This window comes from Panthera tigris, chromosome C2 (assembly GCF_018350195.1).
Source record: "Panthera tigris isolate Pti1 chromosome C2, P.tigris_Pti1_mat1.1, whole genome shotgun sequence".
Classification (NCBI taxonomy): Eukaryota; Metazoa; Chordata; class Mammalia; order Carnivora; family Felidae; genus Panthera; species Panthera tigris.
Window position 1 is genome coordinate 59,277,025 of NC_056668.1, and position 14,079 is coordinate 59,291,103.

Genomic DNA, 14,079 nt, shown 5'->3' on the forward strand with positions numbered 1-14,079 from the left:
ATGCAAAGCAACTTAGTTCTTCAGAAAAAAAATAAATAAAAGAAATACATCATTTAAGATATACTAAGACAAAAAGAAAAAAAACTATTGAATAAAGATGATAAAGGTAAAACTGTGTTAGAAAAACCTTAGTTTTGAAATTATCAGAATATAAAACTTCAATTTTCCTATAGTCAAAATTTTATTCAAAGGAGGTTGTACGTTGGTTAGTTGTTGGAAATTTATTTGCAAAGGTCCAAACTGAAATAACTGCTTTATTCTTTGTTCCATAAGTACTAAGTCACAAGATCTTTGAAGGTTTTATCTAAAGGGACATGAAAACTTGCAAGCAGGGGCAGGGATATGGGGGTGGAAGTTCAAGAACATGCTACCAAGAACAAACTGTACAACTAACTTCATTTATGACACGTGGGTAGAAAGAGCAAACCAGCCTTCTTCGTTTTGCTTCTCAATCTGTTGAACAAAGATGCAAAAAGGATTTAGAAAGTAATCAGAAACATGAGCCCATTCCAGGTTTACAATTATTTAGATCAAGTACACAGAATCATGTTATCCTATTCCATCAAATGGTACTGAAAATTAAATTGCTGCTGGTAATTTTAATTCTCCAATAGAGAAATTCCCAAATAACTGATTCCCTGGTCAACATATCTCCTTATTGATTGAGGGAACCTAATTTTTAAATAAAGGATAAATCCAGTGTTTTATACAACTTGTATGTGCAACTTCTTAAAATAACAAAGGTATTTGATCTTAGTAAACTAAATGTTACTAAATTCCAGAAACTAAGGGCAAATTAAATAAAATAATTTATAACTTTTTTAGGATATAGGAAACAATAAAGGATAAATCTTCTAGTGCTAGGCAACTGGGATATGAGCCTATCGATTAATTTGGGCTATAAATACTCAGTGTTTACTGAAGCATTCACTATTTGGTCTAATCTAGAACAAAGCAGAACACATGAGGAATATGTACAACATTGATTCACCGTAACCTCTCTAACTAGTGGCACACTCTGATACAGCACACTGGGGTAAAGGGACAAGGAAAGTGGCCCCAGGGCTCTGTGTATCCCGAGTCCCACACAGCCACAGCAAGCACTGAGGGAACCAGTATCTCGGTATACCTACTACTTCAAGGCACGCCTGTATGTCGTGCCATGTAGGAATGCTCTGCCTGAAACCAGTAATTTCCAGTCTATGTTGAAATCCTATTGAATTTCACCTTGCTCCTTAGCTACCCCAGAACACAAAAGAAACTGTATGGCTGTTTCGTTTTTTTTTTTTAGCAAAGGTGAATTAGGAATTCTTCTGAGAATTTCATGTCACATTAATAATGGAAATCACCAAATCGGCCACCTTCCACCCTCACTCTCCTGACCCTTACACACATTTCACAATTACATTTTATCACATACCTTTGCTCTTGGATTAACAGGAGTGAATCGCCCACTTCCTGAGATGGCGTTTAATGGAGAACAAGAATTACTAGTAGCCCCTGAAGACCTATTTATGAGAAATGAGAAATAAAAGAGGGTGGGAGCGTGATCTACCATTACTAACCTTGAATTATAGAAGAATGACAAATCTCAGGATTGGCAAGAGTTTGAAAAAGATTGGCTGAGTTACATCCAAATTATTTACAACATTTTTACCAACCTAAGTCTTTTTTTTTTTTAAATAATAGACTTTCTTTTTTAGAGTAGTTTTAGGTTTACAGAAAGATTAAGTGTAAAGTACAGAGAGTTCCAATATACCCTTCACCTCCCTTGCCCAGTTTCCCCTACACCTTGCATCATTTGCATCATTTATTACAATTGATACTGTTGATACATTATTATTAATTAAATCCATAGCTTAAATTAGGGTTCATGCTTTTGTTATACATTCTATGGGTTTGGACAAATGTATAATGAGGGCATCCATTGTGATAGTATCATGTTGTAACATTTTTAATATTAAAGGGGAAAAATGCATGTGCATGTGTGGGGGTGAGGGGGAAAAGGCCAGGGGGTGGAAGAGTAACGAGCCTTGTATCAGCAGCACAGTGTCATGGTAAGCACAGAGAGTGCTGACAGAAGAGCCAGGTCCATCCTCAGTGCCACCATTTACCAACCATGTGACCCGTCTAGAAAAACCACCCAATCAGCTAGCTCTCTGAGCTTCAGTTTCATTTACTGTAAAAGAGAAAAATACTACTGTTCAGTTACTCACCCTGTCATATGTGATCTCCTAATTTCGTAACCTACCAAGAGCTCCATATATGTGCTACTATCCTATTTTTGTTCTTAGTAACAACCCACACTGCTCTACTTAAAGCTCGTCCTCACTCCTTTTTCCCCCCAGAAATTCTCTTCTCCCATTACTTTATTTTCTCTACAAGACAGAGTCTGCCTGAACCTAAGTCAGATACTATGCACTTTCTTTTTTCCCCCAAAGAGAATACACTTAATCGCTTTCTTGATTTTTTTAAGTAACTATTTTCACATTGTAACCCTACCTTCTTGAATTTATCCCACTGGTAGGAGAGATAGTACTGCATTTTGAGCTTTCTGGGGCTTCTGCTCCTGGAATGGATACTTCAATCGTCCTCTTTCCTCCTTCTAAAATATAAAAATAAATATCAGTTTCATTAACTTTCATTAAAATAAAAGCAAAAATTTAACTTGATTTCTATCTTACTGTAAAATTTCACATTATAAATTTGGGGGTTCTTTCTATATTTTCATTATGACCCACAGACACACTGGAAGAATTTTTTTTCAAAATGAACTGTGAGACAAGAAACTTTAGTTACTAGTATCAGTTCAGTAGCATGCCAGGTCATACAATGCCAGAATCTTCAGACAAGTGGTATCATGTCAGATCTGGAAGTGAAAAACAGAAATTAAGAGCTAGCCCTAAAAAACTTGTGATTTTTGCCAAAACAGCTTATCTCAAGTTTTCAAAAATAAAAAAGAAAAAGGAAAATTTCTGAAGTCATTTAGTGAAACTTCAAATCTTCTAAATCTATTACATTATTCGATTTCTGAAGACAACTTAGGTAGGGGGAAGGCAGCGGAGGAGATCACACGGTCAATGGCAAGTATAGTTGTGTTCATTTTCAGTATTTCACAAGAAGGTTATCAATTAACAAATATTTACTATCTACTAATGAAAGACTTAATGTTTACCCCCAGTTTCAGAGACTCCTATGAATCACTACTTAACACCAAAGATTTCTGGGCTTTAATATTTACATATTTAATACATATTTAATTGTATAACATATTCCTCCATTACTCTAGAAAACAAAAGAGGTTTTGCATGGCATATGATTTATTTTTATCTTTATCATCATAGTGCACGAAGGTTCTCATGAAAGCACGAATTTTACTTTAAAAAAGAATATCTTGGAGATAACCACTGGAATGAAAAGAACACAGTTGCAAATTTACCAATTTGCTTTAGATAATCTGTTAACCTCTTTTGCCTCACTTTACTCAGGTAGCAAATAGCTATAATATCAGCTCTATCTACTCACAGGATGTGTTGAGGACTAAATAACAGTAATGAAAGTACTTTAAACCTTAAGGAACTATTGACACACAGATGTCTAATGTAATTACAAAATTATTCTTAAGAGTGATTTGCTTTATTCTTCTTCACTGCACTTAGCACTAACATTATCTACTTATTTGCTTCTTAGTTGTTTCCTGCCTGCTCCCCAACTTGAATGCTAAAGTAGTCAAGCTGGACAGGGATTTGTCCTGTTTGGAGCAGTTTCCCCAGGGCCCAGAACAGGCTGGCAGGTAATAGATGTTCAGACTTATTGAGTGATTTAATGTACTCATTCTAATCAGAAGTCGTCTCTAGGCTTCGTGACTATGAAGAACAGCAGACAAAGCTGTCATGTGAAGAAGCCTAGACTAAACAAAGAAAGATCCCCAAGGAAGCGGATTATCCGTCATTTTCCAGTAATTTTCAAGAGTCTGCTCTCTAGGTCTGAAGTTTCAAAACAGAAATGATTTGTAGCTGAAAGGAAAATTCTTTTTGGCAAAGAGGAGGTGGGTGGGAGGATGGGTCAAACAGGTGAAGGGGATTAAGAGTACACTAACCAGCAGGCACCTGGCTAAGCATTTGACTCTTGGTCTCAGCTCAGGTCATGATCTCAAGGTTTGTCAGTTTGAGCCACGCATTGGGTTCCGTGCTGACAGCTTGGAGCCTGCTTGGGATCCTCTCTCTCCTTCTCGCTCCACCCACCCTTCTAGTGCTCTCTCTCTCTCTCTCTCATCTCAAAAATTAATAAATATCTTTAAAAAAGAGTACACTAGTTGTGGTAAGCACTGAGTAAGGTATACAATTGCTGAATCATTATATTGTACACCTGAAACTGATGTAACACTGTATGATGATTACACTGGAATAAAAATTTTCTAAAAGTCTAATTGGCAGATACCTTAAAGGTAGCCTTCCTTCTTCAACCACCACAGGACATATGAATCCCTCTAAAACACCGATGCTTGAGCACCTCAGGGAAAATACCAGTTACTGACATAAAGATTGTCCTTCTTTTATCCTGAGCCAAAATTAGTTTCTCTATAGCTTTCACACAGCTCGACCCTCTTGAGGGTCTTAGTAATTCAATTTTTGCCTAAAGAACAACTTGAGAGCCACTTCATCAGTACCTTTTTGAATGTAAATATTATGACAACTAATTTTTTAGTTGCTGTTCTATTATTTAGAACCCCCTCTGGTTTTTCACATTCCTAAAAGTAATAACAGAATGGAAAGTTTAATTTACAAATAAAAATGTTTTAATTAGTTTTAACAAAATAACTTGTAATTTGTTGCTGATGAAACTCTAAATCATTTTGATGCTCAGGGTTTTTGGGGTTTTTTTTTTGTTTTTTTTTTTTTTTAATTTATTTTAGAGAGAGGAAGGGCACAAGCAGGGCGGGGAGGAGCAGAGAGAAAGAGAGATAAAAAATCTCAAGCAGGCTCCACCCTCAGTGTGGAGCCTGACATGGGGCTCAATCCCATGACCCTGGGATCATGACCTGAGCTGAACTTGAGTCGGACACTTAATTGACTGAGATACCCAGGCACCCCAATCCTTATGTTTTACACTTAGTCACAGCAAATATCCTAAGTGAATCATACACTTTAATGAATCCCACTTACACATAGGGCAACTTAGGAACTCAGACACCAAAGGTTACCTACAGGCACCATGGAATAGCTTTCTACCCAGAGACTGGCCTTCTAGTCTTATTTCTGTTACTTATTCTGTGACGTAGGTCTTTTTCTTTCTATGTTAAATTGACATGACTCAGGTCTATTTCTTTCTATGTAAAATTGAAGGCACTGAAATATATGCTCTGAGATTTCTTTCAGCTCAAAATCAAGAAAGTGAAAACTCTCATGTGTCTAGCTTTTAAATCATGAATTTGTGACCAACCAGTCCATGCTCTGAGAGGTGATGGAATAGGTGATACTGGTGGAGAAGAAAGATTCAAACCAATAAGTTTCTGTTGCTCTATTAACTGCAAGAGTTTTCCACGAGCCTCCATACTCTGCCGATTCAATTCTGCAATCCGTTCCTCCATGCTACTTGGTGTGAAAGGCTGTGTTGTTGGGTAAGTCTTAAAAAAAAAAAAAAAAGGCACAAATTCCATATCAAAAATAATCCAAACAATTTTGACTGTTTGTAAACATAAACTCTTCCACTAAAAGCCAGCTAGTTAGTATTCACCACCCTTGCTATATGTAAACTTGAATAGTAGGCAAAGAATAAAATCTACAAGTCATTTAATTGAAAAATTAGGGCTGGGGCACCTGGGTGGCTCAGTTGGTTAAGTGTCCGACTTCAGCTCAGGTCATGATTTCATGGTTTGTGAGTTCGAGCCCAGAGTCGGGCTCTTTGCTGACAGCTCAGAGACTGGAGCCTGCTTCAGACTATGCGCCTTCCTCTCTCTCTCTGCCCCTCCCCTGCTCATGCTCTGTCTCTCTCTCTGTCTCTAAGGTAAACAAACATTAAAAAAAAAAAAAAAGGAAAAAAAAGAAAAACTAGGGCTAACGGAAAGGGATATGAAGCCTTCTGCTACTGGTACCACACAGACCTTCTACTCCCTCCCTCCATGGGGAGTACTGTAAGGCAAAGCTTTCCTGTATCTCTTCACGTTTGCTGACGGGCACAAAAGATCACATGAGCAAAGACAGTACTGCTAGTGACCTGGCTTCTGAATAATTGTAATGACAGATGTGCAGTTTGAATCGCAACATACAAAAGAGGATCTGCTGTACTTGAGAGATGCTTCTGTCACCCCAATCTTCATACATGTACCATGAGTTATTTGGCAAAGATTTCTAGGAATCTTATCGCTCTCCTTGACCACAGGTCAGCCTCCCCAGGCCACGTTTGGCCTCAGAGATCTAATTTGAGAAAGGTGATGACTGTAAAGGAATATGGGAGGTAGAGTGAAAAAAAACACATATACATATACATATACATGTGGAATATAACTACATTTAGTATGAAACTTCCTGAGAGGAATATATGTGTCATTCTTATTTCATTTAGTTAAATATGTCCCTTTGGGAAAAAAACAATTCCTAATAGAAATCACTAATTTGTAGCTTATGCCCATTAGTAAAAAAAAAAAAAGAGAGAGATAAGAAAAACAATGTAAAGATCATTTTGTAATTCTGATTATGACAAAGAGGGTGGTGAAAACAAAAATATTAGACTGTGTCCACTAGCCCGATCTATATACTAATTAGACAAGAAGGCAAATTCAATTTTTAACTCTGTTGCTTTTTTTTTTTTTTTTAATTTTTTTTTTTAACGTTTATTTATTTTTGAGACAGAGAGAGAGACAGAGCATGAACGGGGGAGGGGCAGAGAGAGAGAGGGAGACACAGAATCAGAAGCAGGCTCCAGGCTCTGAGCCATCAGCCCAGAGCCCGACGCGGGGCTCGAACTCACGGACTGCGAGATCGTGACCTGAGCTGAAGTCGGCCGCTTAACCGACTGAGCCACCCAGGCGCCCCTCTGTTGCCTTTTTAAAACCAAGACTTAGTTAACCTGTTTTGAATAACTGTCAAAACTCTGTAAACATAGAAACACCTTCAGTGACTCAAAATTAAGGCAATTTGTACTTACACACATCTACACTGATGTCCTGCTCACTCCTAATTTTTTTCTCCTCTTCTGCTAGTCCCTTCTGACCGAGTAATAACTCAGTGACTCCGTACTCACATTGCCCTTATCTCCCAGGAGCCAGCGCTGACAGAAGTGGCCCTTGTTCCCCCGCCCCTTTCTGAATTTCCTCATAGAAGCCCCAAATCTAACATTGGTAAAGCTCTTTATAGAAGCAATCCCCTCTGGAGCCCCCCTAATCCATAAAGGTGCCCAGCTCCTTCCCACTGCCAAAACACTATCCCATCCCCTATCAGAACCCTCACAGGAGCCACTTTGGCTCATGAAGGGATAAAAGGAAGTCTCCCCCATCACTGGGACCAGCATGAGAACATGTGTGTATAAACACTTACCAGTTGGAACTTAGAATTCCTTTTCTCCCCACAAACAAGAAAATGAAGATTTTAAGTTACCAGCTTAGCCTACAGTTTATTTAACTTACAAAACTCCTGGACTATAATAAGCAGACTTTTGTTATTCAAAGTAGAATCCTCAGTCTACTATCTGGGAACTAACTAGAAATGCACAGGTGCTATCTCAAAACTATTTAATCAGAAACTGCATTTTAGAAAAATCTCCAGATGACTCATACATACATTAAAGTCTCACTTTAATAATCCTTTAAAACATCATTTCTATAGGAAAATGTATTCTGCATCCTAAAAAATTAACTGCTCATGAGTTGAGGGCCAGCTACACATAATTCTCTTGTATAAGCCCCTTTAAGAGTAAAAATGCTTTTGGGGTACCTGGGTGGCTCAGTTGGTTAAGCATTCGACTTCAGCTCAGGTAATGATCTCACAGTTCATGGGATGGAGCCCCGTGTTGGACTCTGGGCTGACAGCGCAGAGCCTGGAGCCTGCTTCGGATTCTGTGTCTCCCCCTCTCTCTCTCTGCCCCTCCCCTGCTCATGCTCTATCTCTCTCTCTCTCTCTCAAAAATATACAAACATTAAAAAAAAATTAAGAGCAGAAATGCTTTCAATTAAAATGTAGCTGTGTGGCAGACTTTCAATTCATACTAATTCTACATTTTATATTTACAACTTCATTCCCAGTTTAATTTTGGCTTTCTTTCATATTTTACCGTGTCCTATTTTCCTCATTCATTTTCCTTGTGTTCTATTTTATATTATCCTCTTTTACTGTATGTGTTAAATAAACTGATAAATAACTTTTCCTTACTCTGTGATGAGGACATGACTAAGTATAAACCTTCGAGTAGCAGCCTCAAAGATATCCAGGATCACTTCAGGAAAGGAGGCCCTTAAGATGTTCCAGCAATATAGTTAAACTCCTAAATGTTACTAGTCAATCCTTAACTGGTACTCACTGAAGCCACGTCACTTGCATGACTGGTCTCTTGTTTGTTTAATTCCCGAAGTCCATCCCCTTGCTCTCCTCCTGGCCCAATAATATTATTCAGATGTGCTTTGATAGCTGAGTTCTGCAGTGTCAACTCTGCAATCCGGGCCATGATGTCCTTTCTTTGTATTAACGCCTCATTTGCTCTAAGCTGTTGCCCCTCTCCCAGTACCGGGGGCTCTTCTGAGAACTCGGGGTTTCTGGCCTGCTGAGTGTGTGAATGGGAACTATAGAAGGGCTGTGAGAGGTTAACAAAAGGAGCCTGGACTTTGTTCTCCAGATCTTCCCCCATGTGAGAGACCCTCCACCTCTGAGTGAAGAGGTGACTTTCTTCATTTGGATTCTGATTGTCTGTGCCAGTAGGTAAAGTCTTCCTTTCCCAATTTTGTTCCTTCTCAATTATTTCCACAGTTGGAGGAATTTGTGGAGCAGGGCGAGTTTGAACAGTCCTCCTCAATACTGTAGATAAAATAACAGAATAAACATGCATCATTTAACCATAGATTCGCACTATAATCTTTTCATTACTCATCATGGTAGTTAGAGATGTATTTCAGTAGACAGGTTTGGCTTCTGAATGCCTGAATTATTTCAGCAGGGAATATTTCAGCAATGCCACCTCTAACAATCAAATCACAGACAATTTCATATTCCTTAAGGCTTCGTCAGTATCCTTGTAAAAAAAAAACCTGCCAAGTTCACATTTTAATACATGTATTAATTCATACCAGGGAATCCTGGGGGCAGGGAGAGTATAAATACCTAATGTAAACTGAGGATGGTCAGGAAAGGCATCTCTGAAGAAGTAAAATTTTTAAACGGTTACGTATGTGGCAGAAAGCAGAGCGAAAACATTACAGGCAGAGAGAACTACATATGTGAAGGTCCCAAAATAGGAAAGAGCAAAGAAATGAGGCGAGTTTAGCATAGCACAGCAATAAGGGAGAACTGGAAAAATATGAGCCTGGAGAGGTATACAGAAACTTAAGCCATGTTAGGAATTTTATAATTTTTTTAACATTTATTTATTTTTGAGAGACAGAGAGACAGAGCATAGGCAGAGGAGGGGCAGAGAGAGACAGGTAGACACAGAATCTGAAGCAGGCTCCAGGTTCTGAGCTGTCAGCACAGAGCCCGATGCAGGGCTCAAACCTATGACCGTGAGATCATGAACTAAGCCGAAGTCAGACACTTAACCAACTGAGCCACCCAGGTGCCCCTGGAATTTTATAATTTAATCAAAGAGCAATGAAACCTGGAGAAGGTTTGGCAACGACTCAATTTATATTTCATAAATGCTGTGGTTATTTGGAAGGCCCAGGAATGGAAGTAGGGAGACCAGTAAGCCATGGTAGTCTAGAAGAAAGATGACAGTAGCTCTGATGAAGGTATGTTGATTACAAAGATGGAGAAGTGAATAAATTTGAGAAACATTTTAGCAACATAACTAAGAGTGATGAACTAGAAGTGGGGAGTAAAGGAAACACCGATCAAGATGGCACGCACAGCTGAGTGGGTAGTGATACAATTTAGAGATGGAGAAGATAAGAACAGATTTGGGGGAACGGAAGCTACCAAGAATTCCATTTTGGGGGCACCTGGGTGGCTCAGTCAGTTAAGCAACCGACTTCGGCTCAGGTCACGATCTCAGGGTTCGTTAGTTTGAGTCCCACATTGGGCTCCATGCTGTCAATGCTTTGGATCCTCTGTCCCCCTCTCACTCTGCCCCTCCCCCACTCATGCACGCTTGGTCTCTCTGTCTCAAAAATAAATAAACATTTAAAAAAAAGAATTCCATTTTGAACAGGATAAGTTTAAGGTGCCTTATGATTTATCCCAATATCCATCCAAGCAGATGGATTCTTCATGGGTCAGGAACTCAAGAGAGTCATCTAGGCTAAGATACAAAGTTGGAAGTCACTGGCATATACATAGTATTAGAAGCCAAGATTATCTGGAGAAAAAGAATAGAGTCAGAAAAGAAACCAATACCAACAAAGAAGGAAGTCAGTGTTTAGAGCTTCATAAAGGAGGGGGGGTGGGCGCCTGGGTGGCTCAGTCGGTTAAGCGTCCAACTTCAGCTCAGGTCATGATCTCACTGTCAGTAAGTTCGAGCCCTGTGTCGGGCTCTGTGCTGACAGCTCAGAGCTTGGAGCGTGCTTCAGATTCTGTGTCTCCCTCTCTCTCTGACCCTCCCCCATTCATGCTCTGTCTCTCTCTGTCTCAAAAATAAACATTAAAAAAAATTAAAAAAAAAAAAAAAGGAGGGGAAGCTAGCAAACAAAGCAGACTGAAATGGAGCAGCCAGAAAGGAGAGAGAAATATTATAAGAATGTGGTATGAAGGAAACAAATGTGGTGTAATTATATATTAATCATATATAATGCTACTGTAAGAACTAGAACACAAAGACAGAAGAAAAATACACTGGAGTTATTAACGTGGAGGCCACCAGAGCTCTTAGCAAGAGTAGTTTAGGTGAAATGACCTAATAGGGAGTGAACTGGGGAGACAGATGCTCCTAGTTCAATACCATAGGCTCGCTTCCTTTCACTGACTACAAGGAAATGAAATTTAAAAAATTTTAAAATCCACATCAGTAAAGATAATGGTCTAGGAAGAGAGTCATTAGCAAATGAGACACTTCAACACATTTCTGAAAGACTGAAAGTAGATGTGAAGGATGTGAAAGAATGAAATTGAGCAGAAGACACGGTGCTGAACACATATATGTATTCTAAGGAAGCTACAGGTAAAAGCCAGTCTTTCTGGGGGAACCCTAAAAAGGCTGTTAGCTCAAAGACGACAGTACAGAGGGAGAAAGTGAGAAGTAGGACTGAAAACTGGAGAATAACTTGGAAGTTCGTCTACTGTATGGTTATGTCAGTCAGGCTGTGCTCACTACTTACCCCCACCCATCCTTGAAAGCAAAAACAAACAAACAAACAAACAAACAAACAACAACAACAACAAAACAGCATTGGGGAAAGTAAATGTGGTAGCCCCAGTAGAACAGCTCGATCTTACCTGCATATTGCATACCCTAAAAGGAGGCCAGCAGTTAACAGAGCATGTCCACATATACAAAGTAACTGCTGAAGGGAAAGCCTACTGGGAAAACAGACCAAGACTCACCTACACAGAAGAGCAAATGTATGCCAACCACCTATAACATTCAGTCATGTCATTTATTCTTAACTATCATGGGCCATGAAGTAACACCAGACATATGAGGAAAACTGACAGCACAAAGAGAAAAACCAGGATAGGTAAACAGAACAAGAGACTAAGAGGAAGAGAAGGAAAATCCAGGTACAGAAGATAATGTAACAAAATTCTAAATGGTCTACTCAGAAGAGAGTTTCTAGAAGACAATGCAGTTGTAATAAGCATCAATGAAAACAGATTAGACAATAAGAAAGGGCTCTTGCTTAGAAATTAAACATACAATTTGGTGAATTAAAGAAATCTAAAAGACAGGTTTGAACACAAAATGAAAAAAATCCTCCAGAATATAAGAAGGAAGATATAAAGCTAAATACATAAGAAAATAATCCAAAAGGTCAACATACAGTTTTCTAAAACTGTAGAAATTCATGTGTCTTTAGTCCAAAAGGTCTCACTGGTGCCTCTTTGTGCAATGAGAAAAAAAAAAAAAAAAAAAAACTATTATTTAGACACACATTATGCAATGCCAGAATTACAACAAAGGAACCCTAAAGCTTCCACAGAGAAAAAGTAGGTCAAATACAAAGAAATAAAAATTAGATATTGCATCTGACATCTCAACCATAACACCAGATACTAAAAATCAGTGGAACAATGCCTTTGATTTCTCAGGGGGAAACGAATATGAACCTAGAATTCTGTATCTAGACAAATTATCAACCACGTATAACAGAAAAGTAAAAATATTCTCTAATTTTTAAGAACTTAGGGTTTACCTTCTATATACCCATTCTGATGATTTATTTCAAAAACTTGAGGGAGAAAACCAAAGAAGAAGAAGAAATGGCATCCAGGAAATAGTAGATGCAATCCAGGAGTGTAATGTTAGCAATTCCCAAGATAAGAGGCGTGCAGTGGGCTCAGCGAGCAATCAGTCAAGACCAGACCAGGGGATGAAGAGCTTTTGCAAAGTATCTCTGAGATGAAAGCGGATTCCATGCCACAGACAGTATAAGGACCAGAAGATATTATTCACGTGTAAAGCACATTATTCTTGTGAAAACAAGAGGTAAGAGCAATTTGAAATTCCAGGCAAAACAAAAACTGAGCAAGAAAGTCACCATAAATGCAGAGCAAGCTTAAAGATTCTGAGCAACTGATGAAGTGAAATAAAGAAACTCACACACACACACAAATTTCACTTTGATCTTCAGAAGAACTTTTTCCTTCCTGTGGCACAAGGATTGATAGTAACAATGGATCACAAAACAAAAAATAATTGTCATTTGTTTTCAACTTTCAGTATCCATCTGTAGACAAGACACAGAAGACGTAAGTGTGGTAATGGAACAACGTAAATGTTACCAACTGTGATCCTGTAAAAGGAAAGGTAGGCTGACTGAAGGTGGGAAGTAGAAGCAAAGGAGAGCCAGAAAGGGGAGCCAGGATCCTTGTCTTACATAGCAGAAAGCTGAGATATACTGCCTAAAGTGAACCAAGAAGAAATAAAAAGTATTTGAAAACACAAAGTTAAACAACAGAAGAATTAAAAATTAAAATGTAATCTTCCAAATTAGAGAAGTAGGTTAATGTTAATTAAAACCTCTTCTTTAATACGGGGCACCTGGGTGGCTCAGTCGGTTAAGCGTCTGACTTCAGCTCAGGTCATGATCTCACCATCCGTGAGATCGAGCCCCAAGTCAGGCTCTGTGCAGACAGCTCAGCCCTTGGAGCCTGCTTTGGATTCTGTGTCTCCCTGTCTCTCTCTGCCCCTCCCTTGCTGGCGCTCTGTCTCTCTCAAAAATAAAATAAAAAATAAATTTTTTAAACCCTCTTCTTTAATAAAGGAGAGTCTATAATTATTGTGTAAAGCTGACATCTAAGCAAAGAAATACAAAAATATTTTATATTAATTATGGAGACCACCACAAGATAAGCAGAAATCAAATTGGAAAAAAATGATTCCCTCTTAGCACAGGCCTAAAGATGAAAGAGGAAGAGACCCTTGTATGTGCTTTTTTTTTTAAGCACATGGAAATATAAATTAGAATTAACATCCGAAAGTAAAAAACGAATGGGAGATAAGAAAATGAAAACAGCTTAATATACTACTCTTTCAAAAAGTGTGGCTGTAAGTAGAAGTCGATTAGTAGCTAAAGGAAAATATCTCTGACAGGAAATTCTAGAGTGAGCCTGTCCATTATGATAGCCTCTGGGCATATGCAGCTATTCAAATTCAAATTCAAATTAATTAAAGTTAAGTAAAATTATTAATTCAGTTCTTCAGTAATATTAGCCACATTTCCAGTGCTCAACAGTCCCCTGAGGCTAGTGGCTACCATACTGAATGGAAAAGACATAGAAC

The 14,079-nt window shown here is 38.5% G+C and overlaps 1 protein-coding gene across 6 annotated transcripts in view; it reads right to left on the reverse strand.

The window, feature by feature from the left end:
* Positions 1-236: 236 nt before the first annotated feature.
* Positions 237-14,079, reverse strand: part of SPICE1 (spindle and centriole associated protein 1) — a 59,475-nt gene continuing 45,632 nt past the window's right edge. For 5 of the 6 annotated variants that reach the window (XM_015544963.2, XM_015544962.2, XM_042957156.1 and 2 more), the window contains 5 exons: positions 8,515-9,005; positions 5,443-5,626; positions 2,503-2,605; positions 1,421-1,508; positions 237-453 (listed from right to left, as the gene is read on the reverse strand). In XM_015544963.2, coding sequence (XP_015400449.2) covers positions 400-453; positions 1,421-1,508; positions 2,503-2,605; positions 5,443-5,626; positions 8,515-9,005 — 920 coding nt within the window. In that variant the 3' untranslated portion in view covers positions 237-399. Of the gene's footprint in view, positions 454-1,420; positions 1,509-2,502; positions 2,606-2,799; positions 2,870-5,442; positions 5,627-8,514; positions 9,006-14,079 lie in introns of those variants that run through there. The other variant, XR_006207811.1, reaches the window with a different exon arrangement.